General features: G+C 41.5%; 1 protein-coding gene across 1 annotated transcript in view; it reads left to right on the forward strand.

The window, feature by feature from the left end:
* The window catches only part of ZFP2 (ZFP2 zinc finger protein), a 32315-nt gene extending 12335 nt beyond the window's left edge, over positions 1–19980 (forward strand). Inside the window, exons 3-6 of the mRNA XM_019661393.1 lie at positions 9197–9326; positions 9620–9712; positions 12386–12529; positions 17996–19980. Of these exons, the coding sequence (XP_019516938.1) occupies positions 18073–19467 (1395 nt within the window). The 5' untranslated portion in view covers positions 9197–9326; positions 9620–9712; positions 12386–12529; positions 17996–18072 and the 3' untranslated portion in view covers positions 19468–19980. The remainder of the gene's footprint in view (positions 1–9196; positions 9327–9619; positions 9713–12385; positions 12530–17995) is intronic.
* The last annotated feature ends 68 nt before the right edge of the window (positions 19981–20048 follow it).

Genomic DNA, 20048 nt, shown 5'->3' on the forward strand with positions numbered 1-20048 from the left:
TTTTTTTCTAGCTGAGCCATCCTGCTACCTGTTGGCAGCTCAGCGGCTGCTCAGCTCGGGCTGGACTCGAACCGCTGTTGCTCAGAGCTCAAACTCTTAAGCGAGCTCTTAACCAACTGAGCCACTCGGCCGGCCCCTGAGCCTCCTGTATTTTTTGTTGGACTAACTCTAGTTCCTTAATTGCTTGGGAATTCAGTTTACGAGGGCTATCAAGCTGTGACTGTCCTCACAAAAGACTAAACAAATTACTAAGAGCATAGGTAGGAATGCCCAAAGTGGGTCGTAGCCAACTGATGTCTCCCAGCAATTTTTGTAAGTCATTTAAGGTAGAAATCTGATCTCTTCTAATTTGAACCTTTGGAGGTCTAATAATCTGTCTATCAACCACCGCTCCTAGGTATTTTACTGGCGTGGTTGTTTGAATTTTGTCTGGAGCAATGCAAAGTCCTGCTGAATCAAGCTGATTTTTAAGCAATTTAAAGCATGCTGCTAGCTGTTCCATAGAGGATATCATCCATATAGTGAATGATGTAACAGAAAGCTTGGTTCTTACTGGAGTAAGAGCTTGAGCTACATAAAGCTGACAGATGGTTGGGCTGTTAAGCATTCCTTGTGGAAGTACCTTCCACTGATATCTTTGAATTGGTTCTTTATTGTTAATTGAAGGAATAGAAAATGAAAATCGTGGACAATCTTGAGGGTATAAAGGGATTGTATAAAAACAATCCTGTAAATCAATAACTATAAGAGGCCAATCTTTTGGAATCATAGAGGGCTGGGGAAGCCCTGGCTGCAGGGCACCCATAGGTTCAATGACTGCATTAACAGCTCAGAGGTCAGTTAACATTCGCCATTTTCCTGATTTCTTTTTGATAACAAATACTGGAGAATTCCAAGGACTAGTAGAAGGTTCTTTATGATCTTATTCTAACTGAATCTGTACTAATTTTGTTAAAGCCTCTAATTTTTCTTGAGGGAGGGGCCACTGTTCGATCCATAGAGGGGTGTCATTTTTCCATTTGAGAGGCACAGGAGCTCATAGCTCTTCAACGGTGACCCCTATAAAAAAGGGTTATTATGGTTGGTCTGATAGCCTAGCCCTTCTCTTCCCTGTTGAGGTGAGGGTTGAATAGGCTGAGCAATTCTCTGATTGAATTTTCCTAACCCTTTCCCAGGTTGAAATCCCATATGACTCATCACCTTTTGACTCTGAGGACTATATAGTCCAGGAGGGATCCAAATTTCTGCTTCCCACTGGGTTAGTAAATCTCTACCCCATAAATTGATGGGAATGTCAGCAACATAAGGTTGTAAAAATCCTTGTTGACCCTCCGGTCCTGTGCAAGGAAGAATGCAGACACTCTGGCGTAAGCCTGAGGCTCTTCCTACTCCAACAATATTAATGTCAGGTTCTTGTACTTCCCAATTTTTTGGCCATTCTTGAGAACTGATAATAGAAACATCAGCTCCAGTATCTAAAAGACCATTAAATTTCTTTCCTTGAATTTCAATTTGACCCACAGGACGAATTTTGGAGATTTTTTTTGCTAGAAAAATACCTTCCTGTCCTGTACTTTTAAAACTTCCAATTCCCCTTTTTTGTGTCCCTTTTTTTCCTGGGAGGACATACGGGAGCAGAAGTAGCTGTGTAATCCGCTCTCCTTTCTTAGCAGACCAAGGAACTGTTGAAGATATTATAATTTGAATTTCTCCTTCATAATCTGAATCAATAATACCTGTATGGACTGTTACTCCTTAACAGTCTAGCTTAAGAGGTTAAGCTAGAGCGACCAAGGAGAAGTCCAACGTATCGGGTGGAAGTGGCCCAAAAATCCCCGTGGGCACATGGAGAGGTGTTTCTCCTGGAAGCAGTAAAATGTCTTGAGCCGTGCAGACATCTACCGCTGCACTCCCTTCTGTTGCTGGACTTAATGGCTGTACTGAAAGTTTGGGGGAGGCACTGCTTGGTAATTCTGAGGAACAGCTGGTGTTACATATGCCCCCATTGTTGTCGGGGCCTGGGGCTGGCCCCTTTTCCCATTTCCCATTTCCCTAAAGTGGAGTTCCATCCTTGTGAAAAACTGATCTACATTGAGATGCCCAGTGTCGTCCTTTTTGACACCTAGGACATTCTCCAGGTGGCTTAGATTCTGCAGGAGCAGAATTAGGCGTACGGGAGGCATTTTTATTTTTTCGTCAGCACTCCTTTTTTGTGTGGCCGGGTTTTCCACAATTATAGTAAGTGCCAGGAAACTTACCTTTTCCCAAAGTCATTCCTGTAATAGTTTGTGACAGCATGGTGGCTTTAAACTGTTCAGTCCCTACCCCTTGACATAAGCGAAGGTAGCCCATGGCATCTGTTTTTCCCTTTTGAACTCCTATTGCCTTTTTGCAATCCTCATTAGCATTATCGTAGGCCATAATTTGTAAAATTATATCAGCCGCTTGAGCATTGGCAACCTGCTTATTTATAGCATCCTGCAAGTGGGCAATGAATTCCGAATAAGGCTCCTGAGGTCCTTGTAAGATCTTTTGAAAGGAAGACGGAGCCTTACCTTCCATCTCTATTTTTTCCCATGCCATCAAGCAAATTCTTTTAAGTTGATCCAGCGTTTGATGATTCATGGTTAACTGAACTGAAGTGTCTGTCCACTCAGCATCACCTAACAACTGATCCTTGGTTATGTCAATATTGTGAGCTTGATTATGTCTGCCCTGAATCTCTGCACCATCAATCCACCAAGTTTTAAACTGTAGGAACTGAGATGATGAGAGGCATGTTTTAGCCATTGCATTCCAATCTACTGGTATTAGCCTGTTTCCATCAGCAATACCTCTAATGAGGCCAACAGTGTACGTTATGTCGAACCAAATTGAATTACTGCCTGTTTTTGTTCTTTAAGCAATTTAAAAGAAAACAGTTCATGTACGAGTACATTAACTCCGTTCGGATGTTCATCATTGGGCGCAATACACTCCCGAATTATTACTGGAAAGTTCAAAGCGTCCAAATCTCCCTCTAGCCTAGCCTGACGTATACCTCGTTCTACTACGGATAATGATGTATGAGGATCTCCGGCAGGCAGGGGAGGTACTCAAGCAGTGGAGAGGAACGGGTTATTAGCTTTGGGTGGTTTTTTAAGTGACTTCCATTTTGCCTGAACTGATTGTGGAAAAGGAGGTGGAAGCTGAGAAGTGGGAGGTAAATTATAATTTTTAAAATCGCTCTCCAAGGATGGATATAATGGTTTTTGAACAACAGTGGGTGCTTCCCAGGAGTCTTCCTCTCTGTACTCTAAATGTTCGTTTCTATCCTCATCTTCTTCAGACATTTCTTTCTGATGTTTACAGTCCTGATCATTATCTTCCCCTTCAACTTCTGTGTCAGTGTGTAAAGGTTCCAAAACTGACCGGACCTGCCGCCAAGTTTTCCAGATTGTGACTGGCAGTGTGACTCCCTGATGCTGTACCTCACTAAGATCTCTGCCTACAGCATCCCATTGTTTCAAATCTACTGTTCCTAAGTCTGGAAACCAAGTACAGTGGAGCTCAATAATCTTTAAAAGTACCGCCAATTTCTTTTCTGAGATTTTTAACCCCCCTTTCTTAAGGAGTTGCTTGAGGAGACAAATATAAGGTCTGTAACAACTCTCAGAATTTCCTATGTTAGTGGAAAAGGAAAGAGAAAAGACTTTCACTCAAGTATCACTCAGATACTCGTCTGGCCGCGTCCCTCTCGGGACTAAGTTTGTCTTGGCTGAAGGCGCGCCAGTATAAGCCCCCAAACTGGTGAACAAGTGTCCAGAAGACAAATGCCCAGTTGCTGTTATGCCTTGTGACAAATTACGGAACCGCAGATTGGAGCCCACTCAAGTTTCGCAACTGATTTAGTCTTGAAACTATAATCAATCACCCATACTTTCACACAAAGGTTGTTAGGTTAATTCCCGGTTACCCTGGTAAAATTCCTCAGGACTTTCCCTACCTCTTACCAGGTAGATTGCTGGCACGTCCCAGGCCCTGCGCCATGAAACCCTTGATGGAGATTCGTAGTCTTCCTTTCCTCTTTGAGCTCCCATGATTGGGCGCCAGATGTCACATCCTGCGTGGCAAGGGCAGTGGGAAATGAGAGGAGCAACGCAGAGTGAAAGAGCACAGGAGACAGATAAGGCTAAAGCGGGACCAAGGGGCATCAGCCTAGAGGGCTGAGCCCCGAATCGGGTCTTCGCATGGCTTTTATTGAGAAAGTTTCAAAGGAAGTGAAACTGGATTATTCAAAGATCTGTGTGTCACGTGTCTTAAGGCTGTTTTCCATTAACCAGTTCCCACTGTACTCCAACATGTATTATATTATGCCTTCATACAGCCTGCACAACCCCCAGGACAGCGCCATTCTGCCATGTCCTATACAAATAAAGGGAGATGACCGATATCATTCCACCGGGTCTCAGCATTCCGAGACACTCCCTAGAGGAAGCTTTACCGATATCATTCCACAGGTCTCAGCATTCCGAGACACTTCCTCAGGACCTTGTTAGGTCAGGGGTTAGTGCGGGGCAGGGGTGGTCGTGGAGATAGCTGTAAGGCAACAGTGCTCCACCTTTTCAAAGAATAGCAATATCAGAAGGCCTGTTGTTGCTTTTAGGTTTAAGAAAGCCTCTCCATGAATGAGATAAACCCTTGAAGCTACTTTTTTCCAACAGCGTGAGTTATCCTGTGCTTCCTATAGTGCTGGGGAGAAAAAGGCCCCTACTAAGTGGAAAGGAGAAAGGGAGCAACATTGTAGGGGATTGACAACAAATACATTTTATGAGCAATATCATTGTTTTACTTTAGTCTTTTAAAATATCTTTCTGTACTGATCCAACTCAGTGCCTAACGGGTCTGTGGCCGGCACAGGGGTCCCAGCACATTTCCCAGCGAGACCAGCTTTGGGGCACTCTTGAGGGCTCTGTATTTCAGGGGACGAGAATCTGGGGAAGGGGAAGACTAGCATATAGCTGATTTGAGTCTGAATTTGAGCTTTTAATTTTGCTGAATATATTCAACTACCAAGGCAATTTATTGAAAAAAGTAGATTAATTTTTGGAAAGAGAATGTCATATTTCTGATCTATGTCTTTTTTCATAAAGAAGGGGCTTATGTTTTGTTTCCATATATATTCTAGCCTTTATGATATTTCTATGTTCTCCCTGCTTGCTTTTCATTTGCAATTGCCTCCTATATCTTATCTCTGTCTTCCCTTTTATTTAGCTTCTTGGTGTGTGTTTTAGATATATCTCTTAATATGTGCCATATAACTGGATTTTAAACCAATTTTAGAGTTTTTGTCTTTTAATAAAGTCAGGTCTTTTTCTGGTTATTTAATGATTTATGGTTATTATGCTTTCTTGTTTCCTTTTTGTAACACAATGAAAAGTTTAGGCTGTAGTAAAGAATAAAAAGCATTTATTTAGCAAAGGAGGGATTGCAGTCCATGGATTCAGGGAGCAACCTAAATAGTGCTGCAAAGGGAACCAGGAAAGGCAGAATTTATAAAGGGCAAAAGCAGAGGAGCTATTCTTGTTAAGGTCCTCCATGTAGGTGAAGGATATTGGCTGGGTCAGTTGGGATTGGTCAGGCCCATTATGTAAGTGAAGGTGCTGGCTGTGGAAATGGATTGTTTCCTTTCAAGGGGAAGAATGCAGGTGGTCTGAGCACCACGTATGTCCATATAGCAATCATGGACTCAGGATGTTTGTTGTTTGGCCTTGAGCTGAGTGTAGCAGCAGGTCAGCAACTTAACAATAGCCCTAAGAACTGAGACATGAGCCATGCACAGGCCCCGCCTCCTTAGTCGCCTCTGACTCCATGTTAAGTGACTCTCTTAGCAGTGCTTATTCTGTTGTATTTTCTCCATATCACTTTCTTTTCCTTTCTTTACATTTGTTGAACTGATTATTTTTCTTGGTTCCTTTTTGTCTTTCATAAAATAGGAATTCTGCCATGTATTTTTATCATACGAAGTAGTGACCTTTACTTTTTTTTTTTTTAAGGAGTTTTATTGGGGAATTGGAGGATGAGAACAGCGCTGGGGAATTGGGGGAAGGGGAACAGACAAGTTGCTCTCCTTTTGGTCTTCAGTCTAGTTGTGGAGGACGTTGCTTCACTGGCCCAAGTTGGCACCATCATTTCACTCTTCCCAGGCGAGACAGATCAGTCTGGCTTCTGGACAGCCACTCACAGTGGCTGCTGGCTACACACGGTAGCCCATGGCAACCCAGTACAGCAGGGGCTGCAGCCCACACTGTCGCTGGCTACTCAGGGCAAGCCCAGCTCCAGGTTGAGCTGTTGTTCAGCATCTTAGCTGTAGAGGGCAGTGTCACTGGCCCTCATATGTGGGATCCGAACTGGGGCCCTCTGGCGTCCCAAGCCAGCTCTTAACCATCGCGCCACTCGGCCGGCCCCAATGACCTTTACTTTTCTTGATAACATTTGTCAGTGATTTTTAAACATTTTTTTGTTATTTTGATACATTGTTTAAATAAATAGTAGGAAAAAATAAAGAGGTGGAAAGGAAGAAAATGAATTTTGTGCCTCAGTGTTGACACTTTTTCTAGAGTTTATAGCCAGTAGGATGTAAAATACACAAATTTCTTGGAATTGGTTTCATTCCATCTCTGGTCTCTTTAGACCTTTTCCCCACCTAATTTCTTCCCTTTGCCTGTTTAACTATTACAGTGTTTTCTGTCCTTAAATGAAAACCTTTTCCATTACTTTATTTCCATTATCTATTTCTTCTTTCATTAAAGTCTTATTTCTCATCTTTTTCACAGAAAGTTTGAAGCCACTTCACCCGGCGGCTTCTGATTCTTCATGTTCCATTGTCTCTTTTATCCATTGCAAGCTTATGTCTGCCTTCATCACTCTGCTGAAATCAGCGAATTTTCTAGTCAGCAGCTCTCTTTTCGATCCTTGTTTTGTTTGAGCAGCTCCAGCTTTTGAGAGCATTCACCACTCCTGCCTCCTTGAAACTCTGTCCCCGAGTGTCAGCCCTGAACATCCGTCCAGGTCCTTTGTGTCGCTCTCAACTGTCGCTTCCCTAGTGCTAGTATTTTCTTTTCTTGGCCTGTTTCTCTTCTCACAGTACTGGGAGTTGGGTGGTTCAAGGCCCAGCTGTGTGATCTTGGAGAGGTTATTTAATCTTTTTGATCCCCAGATTCCTCATCTATAAAATGAAGACTTTAGTGCTCTCAGTCCAGCAGGTTGTTATATGGATTAAATGTGGGGAGGTGTATGGATCTCCTATTAGGGCAAAACTCAGTACAAATGAGAGTTGTGACATACGGTGGCCACCACTCAGTTAGTGCTCCCTCCTTTATTAGTCAGGGCTCTCTAGAAGAACAGAACCAGTAGGATATATGTGGATATACAGAAAGCGATTATGAGGAATTAGCTCATGAGATTCTGGAGACTTAAGAGTCCCCACGCTCTGCCCTCTGCAGACCCAGGAAAGCCAGGGCTGTAGTTCCACTCCAAACCCAGAGGCCTGAGATCCGGGGTCCGATGGTGTAAGTCCTGGTCTGAGTCTGAAGGCTCAAGAATTAGGGGCACTAATGTCTGAGGGCAGGAGGAGATGGACCTCTCAGCTTAAGCAGAGAACAGGTGCCCCCTTCCCCTGCCTTTCTGTTCTCTTTCGGCCCAACACATTGGATGATGCTCACCCTTGTTGGTGAGGCTGACTGTACTCAGCCCACCCATTCACGCGGCAGCTGCCTCACAGAAACACCCACAGATAATGCCTTCTCAGATATCTGGGCACACCTTAGCCCAGTCAGATGAACATAAAACTAACCAGCACACTTGCTAAACAGATGTTAAATGCTTACGATGTTTTATTTCCTACTTTAAGGGCTAGAGAAAAAAGCTGAAATAGGCTTTGAAATTTGAAATGCCATTCAAGTCAAGCTGGGTATTTCATTGGTTCTCATAGACCAACCACATTCTAGATGTGTCCTGTTTGCACATCCTTTCCCCCAGGAACTGGATTCCCACCTGTATTGTAAGGCCTGCAATTCCATGTGCTGCCCTGACACCTTTGAGCCTCACAGGGCCCCAAAGACATAGCCATGAGTTCCTCTGCTCTCGCCAGTATGCCCCCATCCAGAGGGAAAGGCCCCTACCCAGCTAGTTCCCCTGTCAACCCCACCAGGTGCACCCCTCCCAGTCCTCAGCCTGATGGGTTTCACCTCTCTGCCTGCCCACGAAATTGTTCAACAAGGCAGTCATGTCTTCCCGTGTAACCATCTTAGCATAGAATTAACCCCTGGTCGTTCGCAGAATATAGAAGCATTTACGAGACTCTACAAGAGAAAGAAAAGATTTATTGAAAGTCAAAGAGAGACAGCTCTGGCAAAGGGAAGTTTTGCCAGGACAGCTTGATAGGGACAGCTGCCCCAATGAGGAGGAATGCTGGGGTTTTATGTTTTTCCATGCAGGATGTAGGGTGCTTGTCAGTTTGCAGGGGGGCTGTTGTTACAATTGTCTTCCCCTGGGAACCATTCTGTTCTCACCTATGATGAATGTAAGGTGCTTGTCAGCTTGTAGGTACAGTGCTGGCCAGGGGGGTCCGATCCAAGTGGTTAATGTTTAAGCTCATTCCTGACAGCTTACAAGCTTGCTCCTGTTAACTCTACTTGTCTCATCAGAAACCAAGGGTCACCTCACCCTCTCGTCATTTGCAAAGCCTGCCTCCCACAGCCCCTGCTAGTGCAGAGTTCCCGAGTGTAACTGCATGGCGTGTAGCGTGCTCCTCCCCCAGGCTGTAAGGATATGTGACTAATAAACTGCTGTCAGTCTCGTCTGCCCTGTGCTGGGGATCGGGTGTGGTTCAGGGCAGGGCTCCCTCCACCAGTGGGTGGATGGGAGGCCGGCAGGATACCACCGCTCTTCTCCAGTGGTAATGCAGGGCAGCTTTCACTGCTGTCCCGATTCCTCCCTTAGCCCTTTGCTCCCTGTCCTTATATGCACAGCACCTTCTGTATCACTCATCTCAGTATTTCATGTCTATTTTTGTTGCAGATGTTTAGTTTCTTTTGGAGGATGACACATTTTGATCACACAGATCTCTTTACTCTGTCCCTTCTAATGCTACTTGTTTCTCACTTTCCTCAGAGGGTTTTATTGGCATAATCATTTGTTGAGCAGTGATTTATAGTTTCAGGAGTCAGTGACATTCAAGGATGTGTCTGGATTTCACTTGGGAAGAGAGGATTCATCTACATTTCGCTCCAAGGAAGTTGTATGGGAAAGTGATGCTGGAGAACTACAGGTCTTGGTTTTGCTGGGTAAGGACTTCTTGTAACTCATCTTTCCCTACCTATGCACATCTGTACTGCCTCTGAAGTTATGAACTTGGACTTGAAATCCTGATATTATAGGGCATTGGTTTTGGGTAGTTGGTTGGTGTTCTCTCCTTCGAGGTGAAAGGTCTTTTCTGTAGAGCATTGGAAAATGGGAAAGTTGGGAAGCCACACCTTCCTTTGTTTCAGAGGTGCTGAAGGGGAAGGGAAAATGTGTGTAGGAAGTGGCTTTTTTACCTAGTTTAAAACCCAAATCTAGTGTCTTTCCTCCTGAGCAGGGCATCAGCTTTCCAAACCAGATGTGACTTCTCAGCTGGAACAAGAAGAACTGAGCCACATGACAAAAGAACTCCCAGGATGCATCTCTCCAGGTGAAGTATCGGGCTGCAAGGACTTGTTACATGAGTTTGTCACCTGGGGAAGAAATCACCTGAGATCCCTGGCTCTCTTGGAGAGACCTGCCTATTTGATGTGTGTTCTCTCAGATGCCTCTGCATCACTGATGCCACTCGTCCTCCCGAGGCCTCGCCAGTGTCCTTACCTTGGGGACACATTGTGTGGATTAAATGAGTCACTGGGTTTGTATCACTCATTCATTGCCTGCAACATACTGAATGTTCAGTGTGAGTAGTTATTTCCCTTCTGTCTTCATCTGTACTTAGAATCCATGTTTTACTGTCTTGTTCTTCTTTATTCTCTTTATTCTCTGTCTTTCACGAGTCTTTCTTCTTAGCCATAACCTATACCATAGCTTCCTTTCCCTGACTCACTTAAACGTTTGCTAGCTTTTTAAAGGAAACTAACATTTCTCTTCCTCTGCCTTGTACAGGTGTTTATATAGCCTTAATTTAAAAGCAAGTGGATATGACTTTAGCCTTGTTACTGTTACTAGTAATCTCACATTTTATGTATTCCCTTTCTCTTTCTTAAATTTTTAATCTGCGTCTACTACCTATTCAATCCCCTTCTCCTCTAAACATTTAATGCTTATTAATCTTTATTATCTGGTTTCTAATCCACATCACAACTGAAATTTCTTTTTTAGGTGTTATTACTGACTTTTCTCTGAAAAAATGCATTTTACACATTTACATCTTCTCTACTCAGTGTGAAAGTGTTGATCACTAATTCTTTTTGTACATTTTAAAATTATGAGATAGGCAAATAATTTTTGATCTCTGGATAGTGTATGGCTATGTAATATAATGCAATAAATCAGTGAAGAACATATTGATAGGAAAAAAATAATCTAATGAACATTGCTGTTGCTTTCCAATAAACTTTCTAAAAAACAGCATTCTAGAAGAATCACTGGGTCAAAGAATACACATATTTTTATGACTCTTGCTCCATATTGTGCAACCTTGGATTTATTTTATGTTTTTAATACTAATTTATTATTAATACATATAAAATGATCCCTTAAGCAGCTTTAATTGCCTTTATTACAGGTTTCTGTGGGTTTGATTACTATTGCTATTTGTATTTACTGCTATGTAAATAACTCATTTATTCAACAGATGTTTCTTGAGCACTAGGCCCTGTTCTAGCACCGGGGATACAGCAATAAGCAAAACAGGCAGGTTCCCCACGGAGCTTAAGTCTAGTGAGGGAGACAGTAAATTAATAAAGAAGCCAGGGAGAGAGAAGGGACAGGAAAGAAAGAAGGAAGGGAGGCATGGGTGTTGTAGTCAAAGGGCCGTGTGGGAAAACAAAGCAGAATACGGGAACTAGAAGGGTACTGGGCCGGCAGGGCGGGCCTCTCCTCTAAGGGGACTTGAGCAGCTGTGATGGCCCTGTGGGTACACTCTGGGCACAGGGAACTGCAGGGATTATGTGGCCTTGTTTCAAGGGAAAACTACCACGAGATGTGAAGATTTTCTTAAACTTTGTCTTCAGTCCTTCTGTGAAAAAATTTACTTCTCCTGTCGTATTTTTTAATTTCTGTGCGCCTTCTCATTCTCTGAGTGTTCCTTCTTTTTAAAATAGCTGTCTAATTTAATGTATGCATTAACTTGTCTGTAGGAGGATATTTAAATTATTTTGTGTTTTTTTTGTTTGATTTTGGTATATGTATGCAGCATTTTTTCCCATGTAACCTGGATTATTTTAGTGGGTTTATGTATGCCTTTTTCATTATCTCGTTGTCATTCTGGTGGGTTTTCTGGAGGCAGCAGAGGCAAACACACGTATTCTTGATACTGTTTTCCTCTCCCACTCCTTTACCCGTCTTCAGACTTCTCCATTGGGCTGGACCCTAAAGAGTCTTCCCTCGTTTATGCTGCATTTCACACTCTTTTCCTCATCGCTGAGTGTCTGTCTAGCCCCTCGTATGTGGTTCCTCACATTGTCAGGACTGAGCTTGCTTATGTGTCCCCTGCTAGCACACTGCCTGCCAGAGCAGGTGTTTAATGTAGTTTCTTGAGTGACTATCAAATGACATCAAGTAGAAGTTTTAGAGATCAGATGAAAATATATATTTGAGAGTTATAATCATATGTGTGACAGACATATCAATTTATATTGTTAATTTTCAGGAAGAGTGAATGATAAGGGCCAAGCAGCAAGAAAGGAAGCGTAAAGAAAAGTAACATTTGGCTAGGAGTCAAACATCCTCTAGCAGAGGTGACAGAGTGGTCACAGGAGGAGGAGACAATTTAAGGGGAGCTGGGCCACGGGGAGAGGGAGAAGTGGAGGACGAGTGCCAAGTAAGAGATGAAGGGTGGCCTGCGACTCAGGCGGGGCACTTCCGGTGCTGAGGGAACCGTGCTGTGGGCTGACGAGTAAAACAAGACTGGTAAGTACCGACAATCGTTGCAACAAGGTTAACTTTGAAGGAAAAGGAAGAAAGGGCAAGAAGTGAAGGATGTTAAGAGGTGGAGTGCTTCCAATTTGTTTTTTTACCAAGAAAGAGACTTGAAAGTGTTTACAAAAGAGCAGAGGTATCTGTTAGAAAGGAGAAACGAAAGTCACAGAAGAGTGAGGGAGAGAAGGGAGCCCAGAAAACACGATGATGTGCAAACTTTGAATCTTGTTCTTTCCAGATTTTATTCAGTGTTGCTGCCAGACTGAGCTACCATTTGGTCTTATTATTCTACCCAAAACCATGACAAGAAAGTATCGCTTGAGTGCCACACTCGGCAGTTCCCCAGTCACCATCTGATGTGCTCCTCAGAACAGTCGAAGGCGTAAGTATCATTAGCCCCTTTCACAGTGGGGGAAACGGGCTCAGAGAGGTGAGATGACATGCCAGAATGTGAACGCAGGTTTTTGTTTTGTTTTTTTCTTTGAGTTTAATGCTAATTCCAAAAACATCATTACTTTCTTTCTTTCCTTGCTTTGCTGTGACTTCTTGTTTCCTAGTATGTCTAGTAAAAATAGAACTTCTACATCCTGACCTTTTTAGATGGCTGTTTTCTTTCCCTGTGCTGAAGGTTTCCTGTGTATAGTTGTTGAGTGCTTTGTTAAATTTTGCTGTTTTATCAAAGCTGAGTAGAAAATGTAGATTTAGAAGTGCTGTTCCTAGAAACAGTATTATCGCTAATAAGCTTGTTAATGTTGAAACAGAGATGTAAATTATTAGTAATGTGGAAAGCAGTTGTTACTTTTTAGCCTTTAATCAGTGGTCATTAGACTTAAATAAGTTGTTCAGTTATGAAGGAAACAAAAGTTAAGAACATATATAGAGTATTAGAAATCCCTTATCAAAGATTACGTCTGAAAAATATGGTACAGGAAGAGATTCTATAACATTTAAAGCGCTCCAGGAAGCTATCCTTAACTACCCTTAAATACGGAAACCTGTTGTTTGTGTTTCATAGATGATTTTGTATCGTTCTCAGAGATGTCCTGGATGATTTCCCCCTCCCCCTCCGTGTGTGCGTGTGTGTGCGTGTATGTGTGTGTGTGAGTGTGTGTGTGTGTAAATATACATGTATGTAAATACACATAGAATTTACCTACCTTCATGCTAACATGAGCTCACTAATGTTTAGTGGAGACACAGCTTCACTTCTATTAGTAGGAAAACTGATCTAAAAGCCTATAGTAAATGTTGGAGTGTCCAAGTTTGTTCACCTTGCACAGGGCAGCCCTCCACTACCTCAGAGCTCAGCACTGGCTGATCCTTCTGTCTGGGATGCTCTCCCCTAAATAGGCCTATGACCCCCTCCTTAGCCCCTAAAGTCTTGGCTTCAATGTCACTTTTTCAGTGAGGCTTTTCCTGAAGACTATTTAAAATTACCAACCCTTCCCCTCACCCATCATATTCCATATTTCCATTTTATTACCTTTACTTTTTCCATAAGGTATACCACTTAAATACTAAGTATTTTACTCATTTATTATGCTGACGGCCCTTCTTCCTCTCACTAAAATCTAGGTTACTTTAAGGGCAGAAATGTGTTTTATTCATTGCTATAGCCTTAGCTCCTGGGACAGTGCCTGCTCAGCATACACTTAGTGAATGAAGGATTTATGTTTAGAAGACCCAGCCAGCTGCTGTATGGAGGATGCATGGTAGGGCAGCAAGAGGGTAAGCAGGAAGTCCAGTCAGGTGAGTATTGAAATAGTCTGGTTGAGTGGAAGGTGTAGGCTAAATATTACACAGGAGATGGAAGAAATATGAAAGGGGGAAAAAAAAGAATTCAGCTTGCCCTAGGAAGAGTGGGAACTGCTGCCCAAGCCCCACACCTACCCCAGTACTCTGCAGGCTCTTTCTTGGCTTCTCCTATGGCCAGTCCCAGCCATCTCATGCTTCTCAGACCCCATGGTCCTGGGGACTCTTGCTCATGTCCTGACAAGTACCAGAATGATACCAATCCTGTAAGTTAACTAGGCATTTTAAGACAATATGGGAGTATGGGCTACCACTTAAAAGTCCCGTTTAGGAAGGAAACGAAAGGAAGAGAGAGCTGTATATTGTTTAACACAAAATAATAATGGTAATAATAACAATTAACAATCATTGAACCCTTATGGCCAAGCATAATGCTGCGTGCATTATAAAGTCCTTATTTAATGAGATGGCAAATGGCAGGGCTTTGAAACGTTGTCCAGTCTTGGAAGAGCTGCAGGCTTTGACCATACTGCTCAACTTCTAAACCCACAATATTTCACTAATTCTGAGTAAAGCCACCCTAACTATTTTGTTTTCAGAGAGATATTCATATAATTGGAAAAATAAAATTTCCTCCCCTCTCAGTTGTCTAATTTTATTAGTCATTCTTTTGGAATAGTATTGAATAATAGCAGTAATAATAAACAGCCATTCCTTGTTTCTTTTACGAGTGTGAATTCTTCTAGTGTTTTATTTTTATACTTGGTGCAATGCTAACACGTTTGGTTTTGAATCAGGATTGGTGTTAGATATTACCAAATACTTTTGAAGCATCTATTAGGTTGATCATATGTCATTTTTCCATGATCTATTAATATGGTAGTAATAGATTCTTAATGTGAACATTCTGGAATTCCTGAATCAATCCTTTGTTCAAATTGAATATTTAAGTAATGTTTCAAAAATGGTTTAGGAGTACTGTAATTACTGAATTTTCATATTTAAGAAATGTATTTTGGTTTTCTCTGTACATGTATAGAGTACTGGCCATGTTGAATTCTTAAGTCACATCAGCCAGTTTTTAAAAAGTTTGTAGGTAATGTATTTTGTTCTTAAGCAGCAAGTCTTCAGAATCCACTTTTAAATTAGGTCTCTAAATTCCATGAAGATATAATGAACCTCACTATTAAGCTTTCTGCAAGCACATAATGATGTTTCAACTCAAAGTGACTAATATTTTCCAAAAGAGCAAATATTTTGTTTTTCTCATTTGTTTTTTGAAATGTTATGTATACAGAAGAATGTGTAAAATGTATATGTTTAACAAAAACCTACATATACTTCTAATGTAAATATTATAAATATTAACCAATTTTTGTTTTTATATCACCACTGTGATATTGGTACCATTTAACAGGTGAGAAAACAGGAGCACAGACATGTTAAGTAACCTGCCCAAGGTCACACAGCTAACAGTGGTGGAGCTCACATTTGAGCCATGTCTCAAACTTGTGGCTCCAGAATTATGCTATACTGCTGCTTTTCATAGCTAGTGATAAAGATTAATGAATAAAGAAAGCAAACACCCAGGCATTAGAACCCAGAGTGAGAAACAGAACACTCCTGGTGTCCTCACCGTGTGCTGTGTGCATTCACACTTTTCTTTCTCCCTGGGACACAGCACTGTTCTTGCTTCTGTGGTAACTCCCTTCCCCTGCTTTTCTTTATAGTATTGCATTCCATAAATGAATCTTTAAGCAATATATTTAGTTTTAGTCTGTTTTTAAACTTTATCTAAATGGACTCTTGCTATATATATATTTCTCTGGGACTTTGTTTCAAGTATTTATTCATTCATATTGATATATGTAGCTTTAGTTTGTTAATTTTAAGTAGTCTTCCGTCTGCTATAACAGAATACCATTGTCTAGGTGGCTTAAATATCAGACATTTATTTCTCACAGTTCTAGAAGCTGGAAGTCTGAGATCAGGGTGCCGGTGTGGCTGGCTTCTTGTTGAGGACCCTCTTCCTGGTTCATAGGCATCTATCTTCTTGCTGTGTCTGTACATGCTGGAAAGCAGAGAAGAAGGAAGCTCGCTCATCTCTTAAAAGGGCATTAATCCCATCCCGAGGCCTCCACTTCCTTACCTACTGACCTCCCAAAGGCCCCACCTCCTAATATTATCCCATTGGGGATTTGACTACAACATAGGAACTTTGGGGAGACACAAATATGAAGTCCATAATTCACTGCTGTCAATTATTTCATTGAATATTTGACAATTTAATTATCCATTCTATTATTTGGTATTTGTTTACAATTTTTTGCTGTTGTACAATGCTACTTTTAAAATTATGAATCATGGTGTACCTTTGCCAGTTAGATTTACCTAGGGGTGTGTACCTAGTGGTGGACTTGCTAAACCATCCATTCAGGTTTCCTTTTCTTAAATGCCTGTTGAAGTCTTTTGCCAGTTTTTCTTGTGGGCTTAGTGTTCCTTGGACACCAGGCTCTACTTCTTTGTGGTCATTGTTACAGATAGCTTTGGTTTTTAAAAAAACTTTCTTTATGATGTCTTTTGGTGACTGGAGGTATGTAATTATTCTTCCAATGTTTAGTCTCCCTTTTGGTTTTTATGCTTTTTTCTTATTCTCCTTATTTAAAAATTTTACTTCTTAACCCTCTAGTTTCCAAACTTGGTATTTTCTGCATATCATTTATCTTTGAAGGGAGGCAGTTCTGTTTGGAGTTTATATTTATCTAACTGTGAATGGATCTGTTTGCCCTTCATGTTGTTCCTGGGTGGCACTTCAAGTGTCTCAGAGAACTTTAGTTGGATAGCTGGATACGATGATGGTGAAATGGGGCAAGTAGCCGCCTCTATTTCATGTGTTGCTTGTTATTTTCATACTTGATTGGGTAGGTCCTCTCTGGGGTCACTCGGTGGTGTGTGTGTTTTGGAGGGGGAGCCTGCTTGGCTTTCCACTTTTTATCTTTTTCTATGAAAGCAGGTAAGGTTGGAAGGTGGAGGTCTCCGTTAATGCGTACCCCTTGCTTCACAGTAAAGCCTCCTGCCCTCCAGTCATTGGTCTGTTGGTTCAGTTGATCTCTACTCTGCTGACTTTGATCAAGCTGACAAGCAGATTTTTAGACTATAGTTTGCCTGTCTTCTGCCTCTCTGCCTCCAGGCCATTTTTTCAGCGATAAGAAACAGGATCTGAGAAAATAAAGTCTGAGTGGCTACAGGGTCCTTCCTTCAGCTCCCCTGAAGCAGTTCAGCAGATTCCTTCCTTGCCTCCCCCTGCCACCAGTTCTCATCTTTAAGGAATGGGTATATAGGAAAGGGTAGGGCACTTTAGGACTCTTACCTTTGTGAGAAAGTTACAGCTTGCCTGAAGTGTTGGGGGGAAAGCTTTTAGATTTGTGTTATCCTCCCTTAAGAGTTTGAGTTTCAAGTATGTCCCTTAAGAGTTTGAGTTTCAAGTATGTGCTGGTATTTTATGTCCCAGACAAGTACGTTCCCAAAGGTAGGTTATATACATTATCTGTATCAGATTATTTTTATCCTCATTTTATATCTGTGCAAACTCAGACCTAGAGAAACAACTAGTTAAGATGGTTAAGTGTTAACAGCTAGGGTTTGAGCCCAAGTTTGTGGGTCAGCAGTTGTCACTGTGTCACACTGGGATGTTTTTGAAGATTTAGTATCAGAAATGTAGGTGGAATTGCAAGAGGGAGGAAATGGTGGGTAGGAGTACTAGGTACAACATGGCAGGGCTTTCTGATCTTCCGCTTGTAATCCCACATCTGCCGTATATTTTCCTTTAGTTCCGTCTTCATTATTTGGCCTTGTCCAGTGATCAGTGGTTTTGCTATCTGTCCCTCCTGCATAGGCTCACTCTTTCCTCTGCTTATCGTGCATCTAGTTCCTGGCTCACTGTTCTCTCCCTCCCTTCCAGTTCTCTTCCTAATTGAAGGGAAATCTTTGAAAACTCTCAGATGTGCCCTGTAGTTACTCTGTTTTCATTCCCACCTTATACAGTTTTCAGTCTCCCAGCACAGAAACCAATGTGCATTTTAATTATTTTTTACAGACTGGAAAACAAGACTTGAAACCAAAGAGTCAACTCTAAAGCCAAACATTACTGAAGATTTATCCTAGAGAGTAATAATGGAAAGGGAAGTTCTCTGGCATTCTTCTTTAGGGAAGACCTGGGAACCTGATAATTGGTTAGAGGGGCAACAAAAAAACCAGGATAGACATCTGGGCCAAGTTGCAGTTACCCATAAGGAAACCCTCACTGAGAGAAGGGTATGTGGAGGAAATGAATTTGAAAGATGTTCCAGTCAGGGTTCAATCATTGATACACAACAAAATATTCCTATGGGAAAAAGGCCCTATAATCAGAGTCCACATGGAAAAGATATCAAACAAAATTGTGAATTAATTAAAACTCAAAGAATGTTTGTAGGAAAGAAAATATATGAATGTAATGAATGCAGGAAAGCCTTCAGCCAGAGTTCATCTCTTCTTAAGCACCAGAGGATTCATACTGGGGAAAAACCCTTTAAGTGTAATGTATGTGGGAAGCACTTCATTGAACGCTCCTCCCTTACTGTACATCAAAGAATTCACACTGGAGAAAAGCCCTACAAATGCAATGAATGTGGGAAAACCTTCAGTCAAAGCATGAACCTCACTGTTCATCAAAGAACTCATACTGGAGAGAAACCCTATCAGTGTAAAGTGTGTGGAAAAGCTTTCCGCAAGAATTCATCCCTTATTCAACATGAAAGGATTCATACTGGAGAGAAACCCTACAAATGTAATGAATGTGGGAAAGCTTTTACCCAAAGTATGAACCTCACAGTGCATCAAAGAACTCATACAGGAGAAAAACCCTATGAATGCAATGAATGTGGAAAAGCCTTCAGTCAAAGTATGCATCTTATTGTACATCAGAGAAGTCATACTGGAGAAAAACCTTATGAGTGTAGTGAATGTGGAAAAGCCTTTAGTAAGAGTTCAACTCTTACCCTACATCAACGAAATCACACTGGAGAAAAACCCTACAAATGTAACAGATGTGGGAAATCTTTTAGCCAAAGCACATACCTTATAGAACATCAGAGACTTCATTCTGGAGTAAAACCTTTTGAATGTAATCAGTGTGGAAAAGCTTTCAGTAAGAATTCATCACTTACTCAACATCGGAGAATTCATACTGGAGAGAAACCTTACGAGTGTATCATTTGTGGAAAACATTTCACTGGACGATCATCGCTTACTGTGCATCGAGTTATTCATACTGGGGAGAAACCTTATGAATGCAATGAATGTGGAAAGGCCTTCAGCCAGAGTGCATACCTTATTGAGCATCAAAGAATTCATACTGGTGAGAAACCCTATGAATGTGATCAGTGTGGCAAAGCCTTCATTAAGAATTCATCCCTTATAGTGCATCAGAGAACTCATACAGGAGAGAAACCCTATCAGTGTAATGAATGTGGGAAAGCCTTCAGTCGGAGTACAAACCTTACACGACATCAGAGAACTCATACGTGAGGAAAGTTTTCATTGGGCTCTTTACTATGATTAACTTTCCAGTGATAATCAGATAAGTTATGTAATATAGAAACCTAATAAATGTAGTGATTTTGGAAATTTTTTAAATGAAGTATATACCATATCAGATAATACAGACCACTGTAGAGAAACCATATAAAAGTGGAAAGATCTTGATTGATTCAGAAAGTAAAACTTTATAACAGAAGGTTTAAGTAGCTAATATTCTAAACAATGGGGATTCATGCTGAAGATAAGTTCTGTTGTATCATACTGCAGACTCTCCATTGGGTATCAGAGAATTCACACTGGAGAGAAAATGTGAGAGTGCTTAACTGGACAGCCCCAAGACCCGGTATGTACTCTGATCTGCCGCTGACTTGGACAAGTCACCTACTTTCACCAGGTCACAGTGTCCTTATTTGGTAAATGAGGGATTTTGGATTTAGAAGGTCTCCAGATACATATGCATTCTGAAAAGCTACAAACCTATAACTACAATAAATGGTGGGACATCCTTGATCTTCTACCATGTTATATATGTTATCTAGATGCTCCTATTCCAAAATCTGGTTTCCTTG

The sequence above is a fragment of the Hipposideros armiger genome, unplaced genomic scaffold (genome assembly GCF_001890085.2).
Source record: "Hipposideros armiger isolate ML-2016 unplaced genomic scaffold, ASM189008v1 scaffold_347, whole genome shotgun sequence".
NCBI classification, from domain to species: domain Eukaryota; kingdom Metazoa; phylum Chordata; class Mammalia; order Chiroptera; family Hipposideridae; genus Hipposideros; species Hipposideros armiger.